The 27,980-nt window shown below is 40.4% G+C and overlaps 1 protein-coding gene and 1 long non-coding RNA gene across 3 annotated transcripts in view; one reads left to right on the forward strand and one right to left on the reverse strand.

Annotated features, from left to right (window-relative positions):
* LOC132210474 (uncharacterized) overlaps positions 1-14,672 on the reverse strand; it is a 164,141-nt gene extending 149,469 nt beyond the window's left edge. The window contains exon 1 of the long non-coding RNA XR_009446617.1: positions 11,291-14,672. This is a non-coding gene — a long non-coding RNA (uncharacterized LOC132210474). The remainder of the gene's footprint in view (positions 1-11,290) is intronic.
* LOC125458276 (GRIN2-like protein) lies at positions 13,233-19,644 on the forward strand. 2 transcript variants are annotated; one of them, XR_007248798.2, is made up of 3 exons: positions 13,233-13,709; positions 14,210-16,189; positions 17,381-19,644. XR_007248798.2 is itself a non-coding variant. In XM_048543427.2 (2 exons), the coding sequence occupies exon 2, from the start codon at positions 14,343-14,345 to the stop codon at positions 15,588-15,590; it is 1,248 nt and encodes a 415-aa protein (XP_048399384.2). In that variant the 5' UTR covers positions 13,233-13,709; positions 14,210-14,342; the 3' UTR covers positions 15,591-17,204. The 2 variants fall into 2 exon arrangements, 1 of the variants encoding a protein (XP_048399384.2); XM_048543427.2 differs by lacking the exon at positions 17,381-19,644 and having other exon boundaries at positions 14,210-17,204.
* Positions 19,645-27,980: the final 8,336 nt, after the last annotated feature.

Consider the following 27,980-nt stretch of genomic DNA (forward strand, 5'->3'; position numbering starts at 1 on the left):
AGGGTCATGGATGAACTGAAGGGAATTTATATTAGGCAGGAAATGGTGTTGGATTGAGTGTTAGGTCTGAAGGCTGATAAGTCCCCGGGACCTGATGGTCTGCATTCCAGGGTACTTAAGGAGGTGGCTGTACAAATCGTGGACGCATTGGTAATTATTTTCCAATGTTCTATAGATTCAGGGTCAGTTCCTGCGGATTGGAAGGTGGCTGATGTAGCCCCACTTTTCAAGAAAGGAAGGAGAGAGAAAACGGAATTATAGACCGATTAGCCTGACATCAGTGGTGGGAAAGATGCTGGAGTCAATTATAAAAGATGAAATTACGAATCATTTGGATAGCAGTAACAGGATAGTCAGCATGGATTTACGAAGGGGAAATCGTGCTTGACTAATCTTCTGGAATTTTTTGAGGATGTGTCTATGAAGATGGACAAGGGAGTGCCAGTGGATGTAGTATACCTGGACTTTCAGAAAGCCTTTGATAAAGTCCCACATAGGAGATAAGTGAGCAAAATTAGGGCACATGGTATTGGGGACAAAATACTGGCTTGGATTGGAAATTGGCTGGCTGACAGGAAGCAAAGAGCGGTAATAAATGGGTCCCTTTCAGAATGGCAGACAGTGACCAGTGGCGTTCCACAAGGTTCAGTGATGGGACCACAGCTATTTACAATATACATTAATGATATAGATGAAGGCATTAAAAGTAATATTAGCAAATTTGCTGATGACACAAAGCTGGGTGGCAGGGTGAAATGTGAGGAAGATGTTATGTGAATACAGGGTGACTTGGACAGGCTAGTTGAGTGGACGGATACATGGCAGATGCAGTTTAATATGGATAAATAGAACATAGAACATTACAGCACAGTACAGGCCCTTTGGCCCTCAATGTTGTGCCGACCTGTCATACCGATCTGAAGCCCATCTAACCTACACTATTCCATGTACGTCCATATGCTTGTCCAATGACGACTTAAATGTACCTAAAGTTGGCGAATCTACTACCGTTGCAGGCAAAGCATTCCATTCCTTTACTACTCTCTGAGTAAAGAAACTACCTCTGACATCTGTCCGATATCTTTCTCCCCTCAGTTTAAAGCTATGCCCCCTCATGCTTGTCGTCACCATCGTAGGAAAAAGGCTCTCCCTATTCACCCTATCTAACCCTCTGATTATTTTATATGTTTCAATTAAGCCACCTCTTAACCTTCTTCTCTCTAATGAAAACAGCCTCAAGTCCCTCAGCCTTTCCTCGTAAGACCTTCCCTCCATACAAGGCAACATCCTAATAAATCTCCTCTGCACCCTTTCCAAAGCTTCCACATCCTTCTTATAATGCGGTGACCAGAACTGTACACAATACTCCAAGTGCGGCGGCACGAGAGTTTTGTACAGCTGCAGCATAACCTCTTGGTTCCAGAACTCGATCCCTCTATTAATAAAAGCTAAAACACTGTATGCCTTCTTAACAGCCCTGTCAACCTGGGTGGCAACTTTCAAGGATCTGTGTACATGGACACCAAGATCTCTCTGCTTATCTACACTACTAAGAATCTTACCATTAGCACAGAACTTTGCCTTCCGGTTACTCCGACCAAAGTGCATCACCTCACACTTGTCTGCATTTAACTCCATTTGCTACCTCTCAGCCCAGCTCTGCAGCTTATCTATGTCTCTCTGCAACCTACATCACTATCCACAACTCCACCAACCTTAGTGTCGTCTGCAAATTTACTAACCCATCCTTCTACGCCCTCATCCAAGTCATTTATAAAAATGACAAACAGCAGTGGACCCAACACCGACCCTTGTGGTACGCCACTAGTAACTGGTCTCCAGAATGTGTGGTTATCCACTTTGGTGGCAAGAACAGGAAGGCAGATTACTATCTAAATGGAGTCAAGTTAGGAAAAGGGGAAGTTCAACGAGATCTGGGTGTTCTTGTACATCAGTCAATGAAAGCAAGCATGCAGGTACAGCAGGCAGTGAAAAAAGCTAATGGCATGCTGGCCTTCATAACAAGAGGAATTGAGTATAGGAGCAAAGAATGCAGCTGTACAGGGCCCTGGTGAGACCACACCTGGAGTACTGTGTGCAGTTTTGGTCTCCAAATGTGAGGAAGGACATTCTGGCTATTGAGGGAGTGCAGCGTAGGTTCACGAGGTCAATTCCCAGAATGGTGGGACTATCATATGTTGAAAGATTGGAGCGACTGGGCTTGTATACACTTGACTTTAGGAGGATGAGAAGGGATCTGATTGAGACGTATAAGATTATTAAGGGATTGGACAATCTGGAGGCAGGAAGCATGTTTCCATTGATGGGGGAGTCCAGAACAAGAGGACACAGTTTTAAAATAAGAGGTAGGCCATTTAGAACAGAGTTGAGGAGAAACTTCTTCACCCAGAGAGTGGTGGATATATGGAATGCTCTGCCCCAGAAGGCAGTGGAGGCCAACTCTCTGGATACTTTCAAGAAAGGGATAGATAGAGCTCTTAAAGATAGTGGAATCAAGGGTTATGAGGATAAGGCAAGAACAGGATATTGATTGTGGATGATCAGCCATGATCATAATGAATGGTGGTGCTGGCTCGAAGGGCCGAATGGCCTACTCCTGCACCTATTGTCTATTGTCTATTGTTAATCCTGATCCCCTTCAGTCTCCTCTGTTTCATGGAAAACAAACCAGTGTATCCTATCTCTCTTCATAATGAGAACACTCCAGTCCAGGCAACATCCTGGTAAATTTCCTCTGCACTCTCTCTAGTCCAGCCCATAGCACTGTGGGACCAATGAGCATGCATACCAAGGTGCCTCTGATCCTCAGTGCCAAGAGTCCTATTGTTCATCATATATTCTCTTGCCTTGCTTGTACTGACCAAGTGCATCACTTCACACTTATCAGGATGACTTCCATTTGTCACAGATCAAACCATCTGACAAGTCCGCTTATATTCTCCTGCATTCTAGTATTACCCTCACAACTACTTACCATTTCACCAATTTCCATATCATCAGCAAGCTTACTGATCAACCCTGCTACTTTCAAATTGAAATCATTTATATATATATATATATATACCATCAATAGTGTACTACATGCAATAATGTCAAAATGGTTAAATATGAAATAAGACCACTCCTCTATTGCTTGAAACATCAACAGAAAAGAAAGAATTTTCTGTTCCACCAATATCTTCATCAGTCAAATGAAAAAAAAGTTACAAATTTAGATTTTATATTCAGGCTTTCCCAATTGCAAAACATTTTATAATCTGAAACACAGTACAGAAGCAAGCTTTTGTCATATTGGGACTTGGGAAACATTATAAAACAACACTTGTCTACTAGAGATGTGATAATGGGAACTGCAGATGCTGGAGAATCCGAGATAATAAAGTGTGAAGCTGGATGAACACAGCAGGCCAAGCAGCATCTCAGGAGCACAAAAGCTGACGTTTCGGGCCTTGACCCTTCATCAGGCTCTCTGATGAAGGGTCTAGGCCCAAAACGTCAGCTTTTGTGCTCCAGAGATGCTGCTTGGCCTGCTGTGTTCATCCAGTTTCACACTTTATTAACTTGTCTACTAGATCTTGAATGTAATACTGTGAAGTCTACTTCAGTTATCAAGCTAAACATGCGTCCCTTTCACAAGATCATTTCAGATGAGGAAGGCAATTCTACCCATCCCAGTTCATTCATCCAAATTGATCCTAAAATCTTTTCCTCTGGAATGTCTTATTGATTCTGAAATAACTCCAAGGCGTTTTCCTCCTTTGCCCTACTTGGAACAGTACTCCATATATTGATCAATGTTTGAAGAATAATTACTAAGATTAGTCTGATTTTTTTCTGTTCATTAACTATACTGAACTCAAGTACCACTCAATAATTCCAAATTAGGTGTAGATAACATTTTTTCTACATTCTTAAACAACATATTTCTTTAATGTTACCCCTTTTCCAGTTTAAAGAATCCAAATTTCTGCCATCCTTCAACATTCCTCTAACGCTGACGTTAGTTCAGTTGCCCTTCTGTTCACTGTCTTCAGGGCTGAAAAATCTCTTTTCTGTCTTGGCAATCAAATGTTCACAAATATACAAGTTGTATATTCAGCACAGGGAAAGGGAATGAAATGCCTCCTGAGGGCAGTAACATTTTTTGATTCTATGATGATACACAGTTATTACACCATTGAAAATTTGCTAATCTTATTGATATTTTACATCAATTCAATTCAACATGCATTTTTTTGACTGATGCTCTAGTGGTCATGTTTAGTTCCATATCTACCAAGATTCCTGGGCATCTTTACATTTTGCCCAAATTTGCCATCCATTTTTCCATCCAATTTGTATGCAGCAATTTTTTATGGAAGGAACAAAAGTCTTCAACCCAAAATTTTAGGATGCAATAGATTTGAGATTATCACTTATAGTTCAAGATGAACTATGAATATTGTAGTTCCTTTCTAGCTGAAGTTCTAATTTTTACTGCCTAGAATAAATTTCTGTAAATGAGTGGAAACACACTTGGGCAGAGCACTCTTCAAATAGTTTAAAAATATAAATAATTACAGAATGGGTAGGGAGAATCTAAATATTTAAATTAATATATTGTGGAACAAAGATCTGACATTGCTCTGAAATTTGATTTCTTCCAGTATCACATTTAGGAATCTCAATCTGCTTTTTTCCAGTCTAGAATTAGGTCTTGACTTTAGATTTACATTGAAAATTTAATATTGGTGTGGAGTGGAAAATATTTTTCCAAATACAGATTCAAACTGACCTATATTTAATTGAAATGTGCATTCTTGAAGTTCTAATATCATTCTCACTCACTGTTACAACCCAGATCCCGAGCCAGGTTCCCTAGTTTGTTATGGTTCCAGATGGGAAGAAGGATGAACAGGCTCCAATCTTTATTTGCCCATCCCCTTGGTTAATTTAAACAGGTTAGCGCAACAAGGATAATTCAAAAAGGATCCTTTCTCTCTAGTGGTTATCTTTGTCGCAGGCCTGAATAAGCTTATATAATAAAATAAAGGACTATGGATACTGGAGATCCAAAACAAGAACAAAAAATGTTTGTGAAACTCAGCCAGTCTGACAGCATCTGTGGAAAGAGAAGCAGTGACCCTTCAGTGACCCTTTATCAGAACTGAAAGCAGCTTGGAAATAGTAGTGATGACAGATAGGAGGGTGGGGTAAGGGAATGAGTGGAGAAAGAGAGAAAGAAAAGGCAAAGGGATTGCTGATAAGCTGTGGGAGAGATAAATGTCAAATGGGTGCTAAAGGGAAGTATGAACAGTTGAAAATACGTTGGCTGTGCTGGCAGCAACCCAAACAGGAACAGGGCCTCGGTTTGTGGGGGTGGGTAACAAACATGGAGGAAGGTGTTCTTGCTTTGAAATTGTTAAACTCAACGTTGAGTCCTGAAGGCTGTGAGGTACCTAGGCAGAATATGTGGAGTTGTTCCTCCAACTTGCATTGAGCTTTACTGGAGCATTTCAGCAGGCCTGAGACAGAAATGTTGGTATGAGAGCACAGCAGTGTGGTGAAGTGGCTGACAACTGAAAGCTCAGGGTCAGTTTATGAACAAGGTAAACATGAACACCTTCCTCAGTTTCGACAAAGGGCCGCTGAACGTACTTCAGAGCAGGGCGTGATCAGCCCTTCTTTATCCTTGTAGTTACAAGAGATCACAGTCCAGTCTATCTGAAGTTTCTTTGACACTTTATTTATTACATTCCATTTTTTTTACCCCCTCTCTCTCTCTCTCTCTTGCCTTCTACCCACGCCGCCCCTACACACCACCCCCAACTCCAGACAGGCACTGATGTTACATCTTCAGCAGACCTTAACTATATAGGCCTCCTTTAAAAATCACATTTGGAACTCCAAGTTAAAAGTGACCACTGTACATTGGGATTCTGATTCATCGTCATAAAATCACACGCTTTTCAAAAACAAGTTAGGTGCTAAACCTTTACATGTTTGGTGTAATGCTCTGTCCACCTCTTATCTTACTTTCAATCTAATCTAAAGATAGACAGTTAAAATTAAATATGACACTATAGCTAAACTATATCACTTTGTAGAATTTGCTAAACTGCAAGGTTTAATTATTTTCATGGCTTATAAAGAATAAATCCTTTACACGACTATACCACTTCCATACCACACCTCCAAGCAATAGTCAGTATCAACTGAACTGCCGTACCACTAATACAAGTCAGATATTTTACAAGAACTTAGAGTCAGAATGAATGTAGAACATTTTGTGATATTTTATTGAAATTGAAGTACTTCTTGCAGGCCTGGTCTACAAGTTTAGAAGTACAGCAAAAAGTAACATCATCAATGAAAAATAAATCTTGTATATCAATTCCAGAGCAATGAAAAGCAATAGTAGATAACATGCCATTACTCTTTTAAAACGGCTAAGTATATTTGCATCCTTCTAATGGCATACATGTAAATCTGTTACAATTCACAGTTTGTCCTCACTTAGCCAATAAGTATATATCTTTTTCACGCCACAAATGGGCACAATTTTGTCTGATCTGTCTTAATCTTTGGGCTTTCTCCTCAGATAGCAGATATTGCATCAGTTGGGAAACTCCCTGTTGCTGTCTGATATATTGAAATAAACAATACACATTACAAGTGAAGTTTAATGACTTTCATTTATTATCTGTACAAATAATGATCTCATCACATTCACAGCTAACCTTTTTCATAATTCTTGAATAATTTACTCATGTTACACGATAGATGTTATGTGTATTTTATTACAATCTTTACGTAATTGTTTTCAATCATTGCAATGTGGAAGCATACTGACATCATTGGCCTTGCACTTCCTGTAGCACAACAAACTGAATCTCTTCTGACACACATATTTTATTCTCAAATTATTTTAAATTGTAAATAACAAATTCTGTTGATGATAAATCAGCAAGGTTGAATTAAAGTTGGTCCACACATACTAATTAGCACACATAAGAAAGCTGAATTGGCAGATAACAAAGTTCAGCTTTTTTTTGTTTCCCATGGGTTGGAACATTATTGAATAGAGAGCCATCTATAGCTGCAATGAAGAGCAGTTGTAAAAAGTCTAAATGAAGTGGTGCTTTATTACAATCAAACATGATTTAAATTGAAGGATAATTGTATAACAAGCATACACCTCATAGATAATAATTAAATAGTCCCACATTTTCTATGTAATTTGAGTAATAGAAAACATCTTTTACTAACTTTACTAATAACGTTAAAAAGGTATCTCAAATATGTGATAATTTTTTAAATACAATATGAGTAAGAATTCACATTTCAATTGCCAGGGTAACACTGTTATTCTCAATGTCAACAACTACAATGTTACATAACATACCTACTTTCTCCCTGTTCACACTACTATGCTAGGATTAAAAGCATTCATGGAAAACGTGACAGAATTAGTAACACGCTCTATTTTTCTCTTCACAAAATATAAGTTTCATAATAATCCGCAGCATTAAATAATAACTGCTAACTACTTAGTACCATAGTAAACTTCATTATAAATAGATTTGCTAGTGAGTTAGCATGCTATTGATGTGATAAATGCATTAGCCTGCTGCATAAATAGCTTCCTGTATGGATGAAAGACTTAGGAGGCAACAGTTATGACAGCATAGAAGATATTTGCATCATTGGAGAACCAATTGCGTACAACATAAATTCAATGATTTAGAATTTGTTGTTTTCAGGCAGGTAGGCCTAATTCATCAATTTATTGTTGCATTTCTTAAGATACATGCCACCTGCATTTCCTTGGGTACTAATCTGATTATAAATATTCAGGCTTTTGAAACATTATTTCCCCATTCAATTCATACTTCCCATGAGCGATCCCATGCCCCACATAAACAGAAAATGTGTCACATTTTGCCTACATTTGGTTTATGAAAAATTGTGCACTTATTAATTTCCTAAGTCTTCAGTTTGCTCTGAATGACATAATGTTAAACTTAACCACAATATTCATTTGCAAATTGCACTATTAAGTCTGAAAACTCAGCTAGTGCAATGCCACATAGGCTTCTGAAATCTGAGAAGAGTTAACTTTCATTTTCAAGCTCTTCCTTGAATCTGAAGAAGGACTTTGGACTTCTTTCAACATTCCAAAAGTGAACAGAGCAAACTCTTGTTTTTTTTCATTGCCTTCGAATTCACTGCTTGGTTGGTGAACTTTGCCCCAAAACAGTTTTTTTTCAAGTTTAACTCACATACAGTATTTTTTTATCAGTATTCAAAGTGTTTAAATTTGGGTGCAAATTCTCTTTTTAAAGTTGCATACCAAAGGAACTACTTTAACATGAAATCCCTACTAGAATGAATTTAAATACTTTGGTATATTTTACCCATTGAGGACACTAAATAAATGTCATGTTTGTAATAGGAACATGTTACAAATAGATTATACTGCACAAGCATTGTATGAAAATGAAGTGACACTGTAACATTTCAAAACAGACTCCTATTTGTTTGCTTAGCTATGGTAACAGAAACACACAACAGTTATCATGCTGAAAGAAGCCATTCAGCCCATCACGTCTGAACCAAAATCTTTGAGCATTTTGATTTGGTACCTATTTCCTGTTTTTATTCCCCGTAGCTCTGCATATTGTCTCTATTTAAATATTCATCCAATGTCCTTTTAAATGCCTATATCAAAACCTGCCTTCACTGTACTTCAGGCAGTGAATTACAAACCCAAACCACTTGACAGTGAAAAAGTTTATCTCACCTAGCATTTGCTTCTTTTGCCACACATTTTCAAACTGTGCTGTTTGGTTTTCAACTCTCTTAAGAGTGGAAACATTTTATTCCTAAATACTCTATCCAAATCCTTGTGATTTTGAAATTTTTTACCAAATTTCCCCTCAGCCTTTCCTTTCCAAGGAAACAGGCCCAAAATCTTTAAGCAACCCTCTGTAAGTTCAGCACAATCTCCCTGCTTTTCTATTCTGTACCTCTATTAATAAAATCTAGAATATTGCATGCCAATTTAACAGCTTTCTCTAATTGTCCTGTTGTTTTTAATGCCTCATGTATATAAACAGTTGGCTCTGTGCTGCTGCATACATTTCATACTTTATATGTTATACTATCTCTCTATATTTTTTGTACCAACGTGTATCACCTCATACTTCTTTGTACTGACTTTTGATCTGTCACCTATCTTCCTGCTCCACCAATGTGTCAATGTATTTTTGAAGTTTTGCATTGTCCTCTACATAGTTTACAATTCTCCCAAGAGTTGTACTGTAATTCAAAACCTCATGTAACCAGAATTGTTTTCTAACCCTTTACTTACTTTACTCCATCTCACACTCAGTTCATTTTCGTAATGACCTGATAAAAGCAGGAGCTGGTTAAATTGAAGACTATATGGACTATTTTACTTTCTTTTTGCAAAAAGAATATTTACATCTCATTGTAGAATATACCATTATACCACACGGGCTATGTAGGGTTGGATTTTCTGTGGAGTTGTTATCTCATGCAGATTGCTGTTCCCATTCTTCTTTTATGAAAAAGAGAACGCCATGTTTCTGAGAGGGTGTTCCACTTAGGACTCCCTCAGAAATACAGAACCACCTTTCCACTCTGACAGTTCTCTCACTGTGCACAATTATCAGAGCAAGAGAAACTATGTCCTTTTTACACAGCAGTTAGCTGTAATATTCAGAGATGTAAAGATCCTGAACATGGTTACGTTATGGTGCCAGAGGGGTACTGTGCCCGGTGGTTAAGAGTGATACAGTGCCAGGTAAGTAGGATGTTAGCTGGGAAAGGTGCCAACATGAGAAGGGGTAGGTTGCCAGGGTGGCATGCCAGTTGAGTAAGGGATTAGGGAGCCATATAAGTAGCATGCTACCACGTTAGAGTGATGGGTGCCAGGTAGGTAGGGTGCCAACTGGGGAAGGTGCAGTGTGTCACCAGAGATTGCCAGGTGGGGAAGAGGTAATGTGCCAGGCAAGTAGTTAAGGTGCCACGTAAGTAAGGGGAAACTTTTAAAGAGTTCCAAGCGTTGAGGAATTGCGCAGCTAAAAATTGAATTTCCCGGCCAGTTCCTTCGGAGTTTCCTGTTTCCCCATGCGCTACTCCAATCTACTCAGAGATAGCAAGAACTGGAGTCAGAGGCAATACGGTTTGGAGCTGGAGGAACACGGCAGGTCAGGCAGTCTCGGAGGAACAGGACCTTCAAGGGTCCCCACGCGAAACGTAAAACTTCCCTGCTCCTCTGATGCTGCCTGGTCTGCCGTGTTCCTCCAGTTCCACACCGTATTGTCTCCAACTGCAGTCTACGTTGCAATAACGAGTGTCCGGCCAGCGAAAAATCCGGGTCCTATTTCAGAGTTTCCTCACACCCGCTTTGTACAATAGAAGTGTTTAAGGGCCCAACGTGTGGTGCCAATCATTACGCTACAATTACCTCCAGCATTCATTGCAGACTTTGCTGTCGTGTAAATACTAGATTAAAAGGACAATGCAAAAATAGTTTGCAACCATGTTAACTTATAGATTGCAATGAATGCATTTGTAATTGTTTTATATTTTGTTCACACTAATTCCTGTAATATCGGCTGGACATTAAAGGTATTTCGCAAATCTGGCTACTGACAAACGTAATTCGGGCTGACAAATCATCTTACTCTTCAGCAATAGTGTATTTTTAAAAATGCTCCTGAAGCCTCCGCCAAATCTTACTTCCTCAAACACATTTTCACTCGATTGTGCAATGGGAATGGCACAGTTTCCCCTTTGAGCAGAAATGTTCGCAGCTCAGGGTCAGGCTTCTCCGAGCATAAAGCTATCCACAGCTCTTACCAACAATACTTCTACATGTGCTACATGCAACTGATGGACATAAACGAGCAAGACTTCAGGAATCACAAATGTTTGCACACTTCCTTTAAATCCACCTTCCGCACCTGTGTACCACAGAGATTTTTGTGCGATTTTCTAAACAGTATTTTTCACGGCCTTTACTGAACTGTTTTTACATTTGTTTGCTCATCCTGTTAATCATCAATCTCTTCCATGCGTATACAGCGTACACCATTTAGCGCGTTAGCATTTGGAATATTTAGCCATTTGTGAGTGAGGTGCGATATTTGCATTATTTTAATGCAAAACCATGGCAAATGAACAGATGAATTCCACACCTAAATGTGGCTGCACTTCGGATAAAATGGCAACAGCTAGAAATCATTTTTAAAGGACTTACCAAATATAACAATTTTGACGTCGTTATGCTACCTGAAGCGTTTCATGCTGTTGGTCAATGTTTTGGATTAATTCAGTCGGGGGAGGAATGTTGCCCAACTTGTTTTGGAAAAGTTGATTTTTAGACTTGCACATTCTAAGTTTCGTAGCAAGAATGTGCTCATCAGTACCGTATTTTAGCTGAAGACTAAGTTTGTGTCAGAGTAACCTGCTGTAAGATTAAATCATGAAACTAAAGTTATTATGAGTAAAGGAGTTCAGTACTTTCAGGTATTCCAGTTCCCGAGGATTTTTTTTCCTCATCTGGTGCAACCAGACCGAGCCCGTTACTTTCTTTTTATCAGTTTCGTTCGTAAGAATAGTGGTATTCAAGTGTTAAAATAGATAGTAGTCGAGCCAGGATTATGTTCATGATTGGTTTTGCAAATCTGCAGCATTACGTCCAGGTGGAGTTTTTATTATGTGGATTTTACAACATGGCACTGGCATAATCTCCACACTGCAACTGTGTTGAAGCAGCCGAATTCATTTCAGTGGTGTTAACAGGCTGATGTTTTTAGCTGATGGCTGTGCCCTAATATATTCAGCAATATCCCTAAATATCGGGAAATCAAATCTTCATCCTTCCACCGCTGTCACGATCCAATGGCTTCCACGTACAACTTCTTGTAATAAGAAGTGAGCATTCCGATACAACACCCAAACCCATCTCTGCACTACACATGTGGCTGTGGACTAACAGGAAGTTTGCAATGCATTTACGATGTCTCAATCTCTGTTTGCTTGTGCACTCACTTCATGGTGTGACAGGTTTCCTTTCACTTACAAAATGTATGGCTTCTAAAATCATTTACATTACTCAGAATGTCGATTGATGTTGATCCAGAGGTTTTTCTCATCCACCGACTTATCTGTTGCAAATCTGTCCAGTAAAATGTGTTTAAAACAGGCACTGATTATCTAGGTATGGTCTGAGATTTTCCCCAGTTGCTTCTGTTGGCGGATTTACCCTGCACTAAACAATATAACGATTAATTATTTGAAATGTGTCATTCACAATCGATTTCTGGGCACGACTGCTAATATAGACTCCAGTATTAAATGCCAGTTTCGTGGTATTTGCAGTTTACAAGCTAATCGCTGAGCCAGGCTTGCAGTTACTATTTCATTAGCTGGAACGGATATATGCATAATATTCTCAAATCTATCCACTGGTTACTTTCAGTTCAGGATTGATAAATTCATTTTAATCACGAGGATGTCAGAGAAGGAAACACACGTACACATACAGCCTTTTCGAAAGCATGATTGATGTGGCGACCAGTGCTAACGTTGATGCACTGGCAAATAAACATTTGGCACGTTAACGCAAGAAAACAAAACATAGGAAACAATCCGAGTTCCTGGTTCAGCACCAAATCCAGGATAATAGCCTTCAATAAACGATTCGGAGTTATTGCCTGATCTATGAGTATTCCAATTCTCTTCAACCTTGTGTTATGTTTCTGTCATCGCCTTTAGGCTGGTTGAGAAACACACGGAAGGGTTCACTTTACTGATGAGCTTCCATGTGGTTGCGATCAAGGAGATTGTCTGGAATTTAGGAACGCTTTCCAGACTCTTCCTGATCCCTGAACAACTACCCAACCCCCAGCCCCGTCGACTCCCACTGCACATTTAAACTCTTAAATGGGAGCGTCTTTTAATTCCTACGGTTGTGCGAAGACGTGATAAAAAAATTTCCGCTGGTCAATGAGTCAATTCTCTCCATTTCCTTTGAATCCTAATCTCTGGCACGCTGTGCCGACGCAGATCTTTCCCAAACATATTTGGAATCGGCAGGAAACTTGGAAATACCCCGCCAAATCATTCATTCCAGTCAAAACAAAATGAACCTGAAACCGTATTGAGGGTTGTAGGGGGTGGGAGGAAAGGGGGAGGTGGTGTCACCATTCCCACTTGGAAAGATACTCCCACACACACACACACGCTGCAGTCACACCGCACGCTTTACCGATGGCGATCCCACGCAGCATCCATTCCCATCGACTCTTTGTTCCCCACGTTAAATAATCCAAGTTGCTAGCACTTTAGTTCTGCGTGGTGCGGGTCATGTTCTTTATTTCTAGGAGTGGGAGCTGAAATGCTGATCGATTGAAGGGTCAAGAAAGGAACACAACAGAGAGAGAGAGAGAAAAGAGGACGTTTCCACAGAGACCGATGCCTCCTGCACAGTGCGTGAAGCAGTCCCTCCGCATGTAAAGCGGGAAGAACCCAAAGAGGAAGGACAAGGCGAGAGCCTGCTTTCAGGAAAGCCCCCGGACCTCCAGCGGGGTTACGGTGCTGGAAGGTCCCCGGAGGCCGACAAGGAGGCTCGCTGAGTGAGGGGAGGCGAGAGCTACCGGTTCTCGACTGGCGAGGTCAGTTCCTTTACTCGGTCCCTGCCCATTCCCCCAGCCCCTTCTCAACAGATTTCATCCAAACCAACGTGTTTGCGTGTTCCTGGTTTAAGGAGGAACAGAGGGAGTCAGTCCATCTGTCCCCGGTTTTAGACGGGGAAAATGCGGCCACTTTGCTCTGACAGTGACGGGGAACCGGGTTAGCTGCTGCTCTGTGTGTTTGTGGGGGCGCTGAAATTTTCAGGCAAAGCCTTATTGCCCGGGGTCGTCGCAAAGGCCAGGAGGTGGAGGTAATCCCACATTCTCCCAGAGAGACCAGTGCTGACCAAAACTACGCCCGATCTTCCTCATTCTCTGGTCCGAACAATCAGGCTGGACTGAGCTCAGAGTAGTTTTGGAAATGAAATTAAAAAGCTAGTCGTCATTTTAAAATGTAAGACGACTGACCTTTTTGATTCAAGCGTAGTTCTTAGTAATCTGCATTTTTCATTTTCTAAACGGTTTACTTTTCCCCTTTTCAGACTGGAAAGCTTCCGTTTTCAAATGGCAATCTCCCAAGGATCTGAGCAAAAGACAAACAGCCCATTGTAAGGAGGAGAGAGAGAGGGAGAGCCCAGGCAGTTTAGTGAGAGCGCCACGTTACCATGAAACAAGATGGGGACCATCAAAGATCTCGATAGTTTGCACATTTCGGTATCAGACCCAATTGAAATGGAGAATGAATGTTTGCCAGAGGCCGTTGTCTGTAATAAGCAAGAAGGGAAAGCTGGAAAAGCTCAATTGCATTCCAACTGCCAGGCTCGTTGTTCAAGCCCTTGTACAGACAATAACCTGGGCAATGAAAGTAACAGCCATCTGGTGGAGATGAGCATTAATGTACCTAAAAATGCCAATGCAGAGACAGGCAAGCCATGTAAAACGCCTGAGAATGATTTAAGCAAGGAGCAGGTGCAGGAAGAGAGCAGCCAACCCCCCAGTAACAGCACTGACGATGCAGTCAAAGCCATTTGCCTCAAGACGAAAGAAAGCACGAGGTTGAATGTTGACGGTTCAGAAGCTGAGTCAGAGACCCCGTTGACAGGCTGTGAGCCAGAGGACAGAAGAATGGAAGCATCCAGCTGCACTGACCCGCAGCAATCTCTTAATCAGAAAGAGATGCTAAAACCAACAAACGTTGAATCAGTCCTTCAATCAGATATAAACAGGCTAGAAAATTGTCAGCAGAGCGAGAAATTGAGCACAGACATTGAGACAGCTGAAGGTCTTTCACAGATATCTACACCTGCCGCAACTAGCCAAGATGCTGAGGTCCAGGTAGCTATTCAAGTGCAGAAGACATCTGTTGCCACTAGTCCCTTGGCTCCTTTAGATAACTATCCAGTATTTAAAATCCCTAATGTCAGATTACGAGATCAAAGAGAGGAGAAGCCAACAGCATGTCCAGTGACCCAATCATCTCTCACTACACTGCCTAGAAAAGATGTTGAGATGCAGGTGGATATAACAGTGCAATGTAAATCCGTCGCCACTGGCCCGATGACTCCGTTAGAGGAGACTCCACTTGCCACACTCCCTGAGGTTCATGTGGAGGCCATGGAAGATGAGCAACCAGAGCCAGTGCGCGATGTCCAGTGGGATGAAAAAGGAATGACATGGGAAGTCTATGGAGCATCCATGGATGCAGAAGTGCTAGGACTAGCTATCCAGAAACATTTGGAAAAACAAATAGAGGAGCATGGCAAACAAAACACTGAAGTGTTTCAAAATGATAAACCCATTTCGGTGAAAGAATCTTTGAAAAAGGAAGAAAACAAGAGACGGCAAAGCAATGTTTTTCAAGCAGTTCTGCACAACATAAGAAGTCCACAGTGCTGTACCCGTGGGAGCACTGCAGCAGAATGATTTTGATTTATTTGGCCCATTGATTAAATGATGACGAAATATAAAGCTACTTCTTTTCATTTCCCTATCTTTTTCATGTTTTACCTCAGCAAGCTGATTAATCACCAAAATTAATTTGTGTCACAGAGATAAAAGATTATAAATACATAAGGAAGTGAAACATGAATAAGCTTAAAGCCGATAATTTATTTCATTTATTCTAACGATGTCTTTCTTTTATTGTAACATGTTTTAAAATGGAATTACTCATCCATTCACACATTTCCTAGAATTGCAACGGTGCATGTGTAATAATAACATGTACATAGATTCTTTGGTTTCACAAAAAATGAAGATTGCTATTTTATCCCCAATACCTGATCTTGCTATCAGAGACCAACCACACACAATAAGATGACTGGCAGTATTGATCCCTGGCATCTATCATCACTACTCTGAGAAGGTTGACAAGTATTAAGGCGGCCTCTCCTATTTCACTGCAGTCCACTTCACCTGTGCGGAGTCACTGGTCTGAAGTTGGTGCCTCCCTCCAGTGATGAAGTTATGTGTCGGGAACTCAAGAAGTGTCATTGCAGATGGAACCCAGCTTCAGACTGGAGGTGATATTAAGTGATGTTTATTTGGGCTGCATTGCCATATCATTCAAATGTGCTTTAGAATTACATTCAATTTTTTTTTAAAAATCATTGAAGTGGTTTTCTTAATTTTCTTTTTATATGTGTTTCATTACAAAAACAGCTGGCCCTTATTAAAAAAAGCCTGTGCATAATTTGCTAAATCCTCTGTGTAATAGATAAATTCAATTTAATTTATTCAAAATAAGGGCTTGCCAAGGAGCATTTTAAAACTTTAACTGAAAACAAAATAATTGGGTATGTTTTGCCTGGTTAACAGAACTGAAACAAAATTATTTTCTACAATTGTATTAAGATATTTTGAGATCAGTAGAATCTGAGCACAATCCCAGCAATGCTTGGCAATTCTGTTTCTATTTTTCTAACTATTTCTAGCTTTCTAGTGTGGCTGTTATTCTAATAAGATGAGAATAACGTATCCATTGAACAAATACAAAAAAAACCCCAAAAATGTGCAGTTGCCTCAGCTTAATTACTGTCTGAAGTCATTTTCCTATACAATAACTTGCTGGCTGCTACTAAGTGGTATGTGTGCTAACATAATAGTAGATTCAAGGTTTTGTATTGGTCATTTACACTGATATATTGTTATTATTGATCCTTTAGATTCCCACAGGCAGAAATCTGAAGTAAAGTGTTTGCTGAATGTGGTACTGAATTATACTCTTGGGTGCTATATGTTGAATGGATAGAAATAACCATTAAATATTACAGTTTACTCCATCCTCTCATCAGAAAAGGCAATTTGTTTTTCTGTGTGGACAATGCTCCATTTATTCACAAAATATAATCTGTCTGTAAAACCTTGCTGTTTTGTGGCTAATCTCAATGCCAGAACTTGCTTCTTAAAAATGTCAAGGTCAGGTTTCTGTTTCATGTTATGAATAGTTTTAGTATGGGTTGTTAAAATATTGTAATCTCAAATGTTGTAAAACTGCAAAAAAGATTGGAGGGATTAAAATATCAGTCAACCTCTTCAGTCGGAACAGTTTTCTTTATTTAGTTTAATGATAACATGAATACAGTTACACTGCAGTTGTTGCATTTCTTTCCTTAGAACACAACATTCAGCAAAATCTGAAAATGATACCAAACTATAAAAACTATTTTTGATATTTTTGCTTCAAATTTTAATTTCTGATGTTAAACCTGCAGGTCAGAACTATTTGATGTAACAATTTGTGGCATTGCAGTATGTCGAACATGTAGTTCAACTACAGGGGCATCTCATTCTTTAACATCACAGAGAAGTCCTTTGCAGACCAAGTGTACCTGGAAGCAGAATGCAGTTTCGGTAATGGCAGATACACTGTGGGCACAGTCTTCATATACCAGCTACGAGAGAGGTCTAGAGAATAGGATATATCCCTTTACCTTACTTTCATAAATCTCACTAATGCATTCAACACTGCCAGTGGAACAGAATTTTCGAAAAATTTCGCTGTGCACTAAACTGCTGAATCTGATCTGTTTTTACCGTGAGCATATGCACAGCGCTGTACAGTATGATGATTCCACTTCAACTGAGTAACAAATAGAGTGAAAGAGGACTCTTGTCCCAGCCACCACTCTTTTTTTACATCTTCTTCTGCATGCCCCCCAATCTTTGCCCTCTGAGCTGACATCGCGGAGTTTACTGGTCAATTGACAAGTTCTAAAATCCATCACAACTGATAACAAAAACAAGTGCACATCATCTCCTGGTAAGGGAACTCTTGCTTGTGATGGTGCTGTGCCTGTTGCCTATACTGAAATTCATCTACAAAATCTCATGGACTTTGTCTACCAGAGCTTCTCCTTGACCATAGCAATCAAGAAAAGTGTGGTCATGAAACAAATATTACATCTCGTAATTAACATCTTCTTGTAGAGGTCGACAAATTCTTCAACTTTGGGAAAACAATGATAGACAACTTGTTCCTTGATTCAGAACTTGATGTACACAGAGGAAAAGCAGCTACTATCTTTAATGAATTTATGAATTACATGTGGAACAACATCAAACTAACCCTTAGGAACAAGCTAAAGGTTTATGAGACCTGTTTTCAGCAGCTTGTTGCATAACTGTAAAACAATACAGCTATCAAGAAAAGCAGTTCAACAAATTTCACAGTCACTGCCTGCAGTACCTTATATGAGTCCCCTGTCAGGACAAAATCACAAAAGTGCCAGTCCTCTCAAAGACAGAGGTTTCTGACAATCATTGAACTAAGGTAGCGTTTTGGTCTCAGGCACAATTGCAGGATAGAAGATGGTCATATTCACATGAAATTTGTGGATGGTTAGGTAATCAAAGCTAGATATGCTCAGCTCCAATGCTTTACACAGCACCTTTGACATGAAAGTGCTGGACCTTGATTATCACGCCTAGGAGTCACCAGCTGGTGACAAAGAAAAATGGGCTGGCACACCCTGTCATGATAACCAGAGGCTACAGCAGTTTGACACGAGACACCAATGCCAAAAATTACAATAATACAAAATGACAGTTGATAATTTCAGTTGTGATACATGTGACAGGACCAGCTTGTAAAGGATTGACCTCTTCAGCCATCAACAAAAATGCAACACTTTAAGGCACGCAGTCTGAAATGGACCAGTTTGCTGCCTATCCATCATCTTTTGGAGACAGAAGTATATCAGATCTGGTTTATTCAAACATGAACTATTTGGATATATACTGGAATATTCATCATATTTTCCAATTCTTACTGTCTCTTCCTCATAATTACTATGAGGTGATTAATCCAGTTTGTTATTCATTCTTGCACCTAGTAAGCCTTTTCTCTGCCCCCAATCTGTCTTTTATTCTTTCCTTTCTGTATATGATGTTTATAATTCAGATGTATTGATTGAATTCTAGTTTTCTATCCCTGTTTCATGCTTTGAAAAGAGAAATTAAAAAATCTTGTGTTCTCAGCTGTGTGATAGGTATTTTTTGAACACTTACAATGCCTACTCAATTTAACTCCTTTATTCTACCTCTTATGTGCTTATATGGAAATTATTTTTAGATGTTATTTAGCCTTTAGAAATAAATGCTACCTTACCACTCACACATCCCTTTTATGTGTTTTCTGAGGAAAAATCAAATCATGTGACACCCATTGAAGCCTCAGAATTTCACAGAACACTGTCACATGGCTGTCTTCAAGTATATTTTATTAACTATTCTACCTCTGCAAAATTAAATACAAAGAATAAAGGTAATTTTAGATTACAAAGGGAACAGACTTCCTCAGAATGTACGTAATAAAATACACAAAGAAGGTATAATGGAGTACCACTACTTACAATTTATCTATCTAAAAATAAGCCAAGTCTTGACACAAAACTGCGTAACTCACTCAACCTTTGATCTTGTTTTTTTTATGGCTCATCTCATTCTCTGGTTTATTTTTATCTAAATACCCACTTCCTTGTGTATGACTTGTGTTATTAATGCAGCTAGAAAAGACATTGTATTGCTTTGGTTTGTCTGTTTTGTAATAAATACATCAAGTGTTCTGCCATATGGATGTTAAATGCTGACAAAGTAAGTAACATTAATGTGGATGCACATCAAACGTGTACAGAGTTAAAACAAACAAATAATAAAATTTGGATTCATTGATGTTTACTTAACAGAGCTATTAGTAGTCATCAAAAATGAACTGATCATCTATGTTCAGCTAAAAAAATAATATGGCTTTAGTTTATTCCAGTATTTAAAACCAGAGAGATACCATATTGCAATTTTACCACGTGGACAGAAGTGTTAAATTATTCCGGATATTCTTTGTGACAGATCAGTCCTATCCTGTTTCAAGCTTAAGGAATGTCTGTGTTACACATTTTAATTAGCCCAATGCTTTTACTTCCTAAAATTGTCTTTAATGTACTATGTCATGTCTAAGTTAGACATTGAACTAAAAGGGGACAATTAACATATATCCCTGGTGTCATTTTCAGAGGACAGATATTGCCAAAGCATTACCTATATTGGTCATTCTTCCAACAGAAAACAAAATTATAATGTTCGCAGGTTATTAAAGATGGAATCAGGTATCTCGTCAGGCAGTCATTGTGTTTTTGAACACTAGGTAGCAGTTCTGTTGAATGGTAAGGACACTAACAATTATTTGTCCTTGATTGCACTTTACCATAAACAGCATTAATTCCTGTATATTTTCTCACTGATTTTAAAATCAAAATTGCAACAATTCCTGTAGCTTTTATTGTTTTAAAAGAAAGAAGTGTTTTCTTTTAATTCATGATATCTGGATATTGCTGGCCATTTTGTGCTAATCCTAATTGCCAGTGGGATGCTGCTTGGTGAATCTGAGCCTTCAACAGTAACCACTACAGTTGGTGCTAAACAGTATAACCACAGTGCTGTTGGATAGGATGTTCCAAAATTTTGACCCATCAACACTTAAAAAATAACAATCGATTTTCAAGTCAAGATTGGGTGTGATTTGGAGGTGATCTTGTTCATGACAGTTTTCAAGTGCCTGCTCCCATTCTAGATGGTAGCATTTTGGGTTTGGGTAGTACAATTAATTTAAATCAGTTGATTTGAATCTTGCTGTGTTAACCATTCTGACTAAAAATCTTGATTCAGAACAGTCAGCGTAAAAGAGGTTTTGTCTGTTAATTTGGTGTTTGTCATTAGTCAATATGATAAGGATGCTACTGTAGGAAGATATATTGCTTCCAATGCTAAAATGTATACTTAAAAAGTGCACCTTGTGGCCTCCTGTACAAACATACTTCATGTCAAGGACACATTTCCTGTCGCATGAATTGAAGGCTTGTCTGCAGAAACACACTTTTCACTGAACAGAAGGGAAGAATATCTTAACCAAAATTTACTGTAGTAGCAATGAAAATCAAATGGATAAGGGCTTATCTACAGACAAAAATAAGCCAAGAGTTACTCCAGAGAATAATTTTAACAACTTTATTATCTCTGAATTGTCTTAACATTTTTATGCTTCTCTCTGCAAAGCATGTGGCAGTCTCAGGGAAGAATGGGATTAATGGTCTAAAAACCATCCATGCCAGTCTAAAACAGAATAAATGGAAACGTCAGCCCTAATCTATCTTTTCATATTCGTACATTCACACTCTTTTAAAATGTTCATTATTCTCTTAATGCCATATTTGTTTTTAGAAAGTATGTACTGTACAGCACCAATACAGGAAGAATTTTCATTAATTTCAACTGATTTTTAAAAATTCATTTGTGGGATGTGGCATTGCCAGCTGGTCCAGCATTTATTCCTCCTCCCTAGTTGCCCTTGAGAACGTGATGATAAGCTGCCTTCTTGAACCGCTGCAGTCCATGTGCTGTAAATTGACCCATGATGCCATTAGGTAGGGAATTCCAGGATTGTGACCCAGCAACAGTGAAGGAACAATATATTTTCAAGTCAGGATTGTGAGTGGCTTGGAGGGGAACTTGAAAGTAGTAGTGTTCCAATGTTTCTTCAGTCCTTGTTCTTCTAAATGGAAGTGATCGTGGGTTTAGAAGGTGCTGCCTGAGGATCTTTGGTGAATTTCTGCAGTGCATCTGGTAGATGGCACACACCGTTGAAACTATCAGTGGTGGAGGGAAAGGATGTTGGTAGATGCAGTGCCAAACAAGTGGATTGCTGTGTGCTGGATTGTGTAAAGCTTCTTGAGTGTTGTTGGACCGTGACCCATCCAGTAAAATGAGGAGTATTCAATCACACTTCTGACTTGTGTGGATGGTGGACAGCCTTGGGGGAGTCAGTATGCCTAGCCTCTGCCCTGCTGTTGTAGCCACTGTACTTATGTGGCAAGTAGTTGAGTTTCTGGTCAATGCTAGCCCCCAAGATGTTGATAATGAGGGATTCAGAGATGGAATATCATGTGTCATGGTTAGATTGTCTCTTATTGGTGATACTCATAGCCTAGCATTTGTGTGGCACAAATGTTACTTGCTACTCATCAGCCCAAGCCTGGATGTTGTCCAGATCCTGCTGCATTTGAACGTGAACTACTTCAGTATCTGAGGAGCTATGAATCATGGAGAACATTGTACAATCAGCAGTGAACATCCCACTTCTGACCTTAGGATGGCAGAAAATCATTGATGAAGCAGCTGAAAATGGTTGGTCCTCGGACACTACCCTGAAGAACTTCTGTAGAGATGTCGTGGAATTGAGATGATTGACCTCCAACAATTACTAGAATCTTCCTATTTATGAGGTCTGGCTCCAACCAGCAGAGAGATTGCCCCCTAATTCCCTTCAATTCCAGTTTAGCTAGGGCTGCTTGATGCTACATTCAGCCAAATGCAGCCTTGATGTCAAGGCTGTCACTTTCACCTCACTTCTGGAAATCAGCTCTTTTGTCCATGTTTGAGCCAAAGATGTAATGAGGTCAGGAGCTGAGTGGCCCTTTTGGAACCTAAACTAAGTGTCACTGAGCAGGTTATTGCTGAGAAGGTGCTACTTGATAGCACTGTTGGTAAGACTTTCGAACACTTTGCCAATGGTCAAGAGTAGACTGATGGGGAGATTGTCCCCTAATTCCCTTCAATTCCAGTTTAGCTAGGGCTGCTTGATGCTACATTCAGCCAAATGCAGCCTTGATGTCAAGGCTGTCACTTTCACCTCACTTCTGGAAATCAGCTCTTTTGTCCATGTTTGAGCCAAAGATGTAATGAGGTCAGGAGCTGAGTGACCCTTTTGGAACCTAAACTAAGTGTCACTGAGCAGGTTATTGCTGAGAAGGTGCTACTTGATAGCACTGTTGGTAAGACTTTCGAACACTTTGCCAATGGTCAAGAGTAGACTGATGGGGCAGTAAACTGGCTGGGTTGAATTTGCCCTGCCTTTATGTACAAGACATACCCGGAAAATTTTCCACATTGTTCGGTAGATGCCAGGATTTCAAGTGTACTGGAAAAGCTTAGCTAGGGGATCAACAAGTTCTGGAACTCTAGTCTTCATTACAATTACTGGACCATTGTCAGGGCTCATAGCTTTAGCAGTATCCAGTGTCTCCAACCAGTTAGGTGAATTGGCCATGCTTAATTGCCCAAGGTGTCCAGGTATGTGCAGGCTGTGGATTAGCCATGGAAAATGCAAGGATACAGGGAAAAGTAGAGAGGTGTATCTGCTTAGGATACTCTTTGGAGGGTCAGTGTGGACTTGGACCAAATGGCCTGCTTCCACACTGTAGGGATTCTATGATTCTTGATATCACATGAAGTGAATCAAATTGGTTGAAGACTGGTATCTGTAATGCTGGGGTAAAAGCATAAGACTATAAGACATAGGAGTGGAAGTAAGGCCATTCGGCCCATCAAGTCCACTCCGCCATTTCAATAATGGCTGATGGGCATTTCAACACCACTTCCCTGCACTCTCCCCGTAGCCCTTGATTCCTTCTGAGATCAAGAATTTGTCAATCTCTGCCTTGAAGGCATCCAACGTCCCGGCCTCCACTGCACTCCGTGGCAATGAATTCCACAAGCCCACTACTCTCTGGCTGAAGAAGTGTCGTCTCATTTCAGTTTTAAATTTACCCCCTCTAATTTTAAAGCTGTGCCCACGGGTCCTAGTCTCCCCGCCTAACGGAAACAACTTCCCAGCGTCCACCCCTTCTAAGCCATACATTATCTTGTAAGTTTCTATTAGATCTCCCCTCAACCTTCTAAACTCTAATGAGTACAATCCCAGGATCCTTAGCCATTCATCATACGCTAAACCTACCATTCCAGGGATCCACTAGATGAGGCAGAGATGGGTCAAGCACTCAGCATTTCTGGCTGAAGGTTGCTGATCTCTGCTTCAGCCTTTTGATGCTTTCATCTTTGAGAATGGGAATATTTTTAAAGCTGCTTCTTCTCGTGAGTTGTTTACTTGTCCCCCACCATTCATGATTGGATATAGCAGGGTTGCAGAGCTTGATCACAAGAATCTAATGCGTTGGTTGTGGTATCATTTAACTCTGTCTAATTCTTGCTGCTTGTGCTGTTCGGCATGCAAGAAGTCTTGTCTGGTAGCTTCACCAAGCTAACACCTCATTTTCAGCTATGCCTAATGCTTCTCCTGGCATCCCCTTCAGCACTCTCAATACATAGAACATAGAACAGTGCAGCACAGTACAAGCCCTTAAGCCCGTGATGTTGTGCTGACCTATTAGCTGACTAAGATCCAACTAACCTGACACCCCACATTTTACTATCCTCCATGTGCCTATCCAAGAGTCGCTTAAAAGTCTCAAAAGTATCTGACTCCACTACCACTGCTAGTAGCACATTCCACACACCCACCACTCTCTGTGTGAAGAACCCACCTCTGACATCTCCCCTATGCCTTCCTCCAATAACCTTCAAATTATGCCCCCTCGTAATAGACATTTCCATCCTGGAAAAGTGCCTCTGGCTCTCCACTCTATCTATGCCTCTCATCATCTTGTACACCTCTATCAAGTCATCTCTCATCCTTCTCTGTTCCAATGAGAAAAGCCCTAGCTCTTTCAACCTTTCCTCATAAGACCTGCCCTCCAGTCCAGGCAGCATCCTGGTAAATCTCCTTTGTGCCATCTCTAAATTTTCCACATCCTTCCTATAATGAGGTGACCAGAACTGAACACAATATTCCAAGTGTGGTCTAACCAGAGTTTTATAGAGCTGCAGCATAACTTCATGGCTATTAAATTCAATCCACCTGCCAATGAAAGCCAGCACACAATACGCCTTCTTAACAACCCTATCAACTTGGGTGGTAATTTTGAGTGATTTATGGACGTAGACCCCAAGATCTCTCTGTTCCACCACATTTCCAAGAATCCTGCCATTAAGCCTGTATTCTGCATTCAGATTCAACCTTCCAAAATGAATCACTTCACACTTTTCCAGGTTGAATTCCATCTGCTACCCCTTCGTCCAGCTCTACATCCTGTAAATGTCCTATTGCAACTTACAACAGCCCTCCACACTGTGCAGAACTCTACCAACCTTCGGGTCATTGGCAAAATTACTAACTCACCCTTCCACTTCCTTATCCAAGTCATTCATAAAGATCACAAAGTGCAGAGGTCCCAGAACAGATCCCTGCGAAACACTACTGGTCATCGAGCTCCAGGCTGAATACTTTCCATCTGCTACCACCCTCTGTCTTCTACTAGACAGCCAATACTGTATCCAGACAGGCAAATTTCCCTGATTCCCATACCTCCTTACTCTCTTAATAAGCCTACCATTGGGAACCTTAGCAAAAGAAATAGAGAAGGAAATAAAAGAGGTGGGTGGTGTGGCATTGCTATTCAGGGGTGGTAGCGCAGCTGCAGATAGGGAGGTCGTCGAGGAGGGTTTGTCTGCTCAGTCAGAATGGGTGGAAGCCAAAAACAGGAAAGCAGCAGTCGCTTTATTGGGAGTTTTCTAATAGGCACCCCCAATAACATCAGAGTCACCGAGGAGGCAGATTTTGGAAAGGTGCAGAAGTAAAAGGGTTATTGTCATGGGTGGCTTCAGCTTCCCTTCCTGTGCTATATTTCTGTTTTATTCTTTGCATCACACACAAGAACCTAATGCTCTGGACCATTTCCACTTCAGCACCTTTGATGCAGACAAGGGTGTGCCTTCCACTCTGCTTCCCGAAGTCAATGACTAGCTCCTTCACTTCATTGACGTTGATGGAGACTTTGTTTCTTTACACCATGAGCTCAGCACTCTATTTCTTTTCTGTACTCTGTCTCATCATTGTTTGAGATCTGACCTTCAATGGTGATGTCATCTGAAACTTCTAAATGGAGTTGATGTGTTGTTTGGTCACACAATCATGAGTGTAGTAGGAGTACATTGGGGAGCTGAGTACACAATACTTTGGGGCGCAGATGGTGAGGATTATCATGGAGCAGGCGTTGTCACCTGTCCTTATTGATTGCGGTCTATGGGTCAGAAAGTTAAGAATCCAGCTACAGAATGTGGAGCCATGATGTAAGTCTTGGAGTCTGGAGATGAGTTTGTTTGGAATTACAGTTTTGAAGGCGGATCTGTAGTCAATGAGTAGGAGCCTGACCTAAGCATCCTTATTATCCAGATGTTCCAGGGATGAATGTAGGGCCAGGGAGATGGTTGGACCAAAGCGTCTGTTTCCATGCCATATGACTCTATAACTCTATGACTTTTCTGGAGTTCAGCTTTATTCCTGTTTGAATCAAGGCTGTAATGAAGTCAGGAGCTCAGTGCTCCTGGCAGAACCCAATCTGAGTCTCAGCAAACTGATTATAGCTAACCAAATACTACTTCATAATACTATTGATGACAATGATGCTACTTCCATCTCTATACTGATGATCAACAGTAGACTCAAGAACAAAAACAGACGTTGCTGGAATAGCTCAGCAGATCTGGCAGTATCAGGGAAGGAAAAAGCAGAACTTACATTTTGGATCTGGTGACTTTTCCTCAAGAGTAGACTGATGGGGTGGAAACTGGCCAGATTGAATTTGTCCTGTATTTTGAGTACAGGGAATACTCAACAATTTTCCACATTGGCAGGCAGATGCTAGTATTGTAGCCATACTGGAACAACTTGGCAATGTGGCAAATTCTTCAGTTACTATTATTCGAACATTTTCAGGGCCCATTGCCTTTGCAGTTTCCAGTTTCCAGTTTCTTCAACTATTTCTTATTACACAAGTTGTGAATCAAATTGGCTGAAGTCTGGCATCTGTGATGCTGTGAATATCTGAAGGAGGCCGAGGTGAATCATCCACTCAGCACATTCAGCTGACATTTTTTGCAAATGTTTCAGCTTTATCTTTTGTGCTGATGTGCTGGGTTTCCCTATCATTGCAGATGGAGATATTTGTGGGAGCCTCCTCCTCCAGTGAGTTACTTAATTATCTACTTCGACTCGATGTGGCAGAACTGCAGACCTTGGAATAGATATGCATGATTTGGGGTTATTTAACCCTGTCTATCACTTGCTGACTGGCATTTATACCATCCTGTGCTGTGGCTTCATCAGGTCGACACATCATTTTTAGGTATGCCCAGTGCTGCTCTTCACATGTCCTCCTCCAATCTCCAGCGTTGAGCCCTGGCTTGATAGTAATGCTAGAGTAATGGATATACTGGACGCAGAGATTGCATATTGTATTGAACTATATTTTGGGTGCTACTGATGGGCCATGAGGCCTTATCAATCTTCAGTTGCTATGCTTATTTGAAATATACTCCATTTAGCACAGTGATATTGCTCCACAACACAATGGAAGGTGTCCTCAGTGTGAGAAAGGATCATTGTCTTTGATTGTCTGTTGCCTGCCACTTTAACACGCCACCCTGTTCCCTGTATCTAGCTTGCTGCAGTGTTTCAGCGAAGCTCAACACAAGCTGGATGTAAAGCACCTCATTTTCTGCTTGGGGACCCTGCAACCCTCCGAACTCAATACCGAGTTAAATAATTTTAGGGCCAAAACTATCCCATGTCCCAGCTCTCCAACCCACAAGCAGGCCTTCTAACCTCATAGCCTGCAATTACACACCACCTATTATTAGTCAATAATTGTCCCCATTAACAACTTTCACCCTCCCAGACTGGTCGTTATCAACTCTTTGTTTGTCCAACTGCTCTTCTCTCTCTTTAGGCTCTATCCTATCATTTACTCACTACCCAATGCCCCTCGCTTTTTACTGCATATAAACTGACATTTTCCCAGCCGACATCAGTTCTGAGGAAGGGTGACCAGACCCGAAATGTTAACTCTGTTTTGTCTTTCACAGATG

The sequence above is a fragment of the Stegostoma tigrinum genome, chromosome 13, assembly GCF_030684315.1.
Source record: "Stegostoma tigrinum isolate sSteTig4 chromosome 13, sSteTig4.hap1, whole genome shotgun sequence".
NCBI lineage: Eukaryota > Metazoa > Chordata > Chondrichthyes > Orectolobiformes > Stegostomatidae > Stegostoma > Stegostoma tigrinum.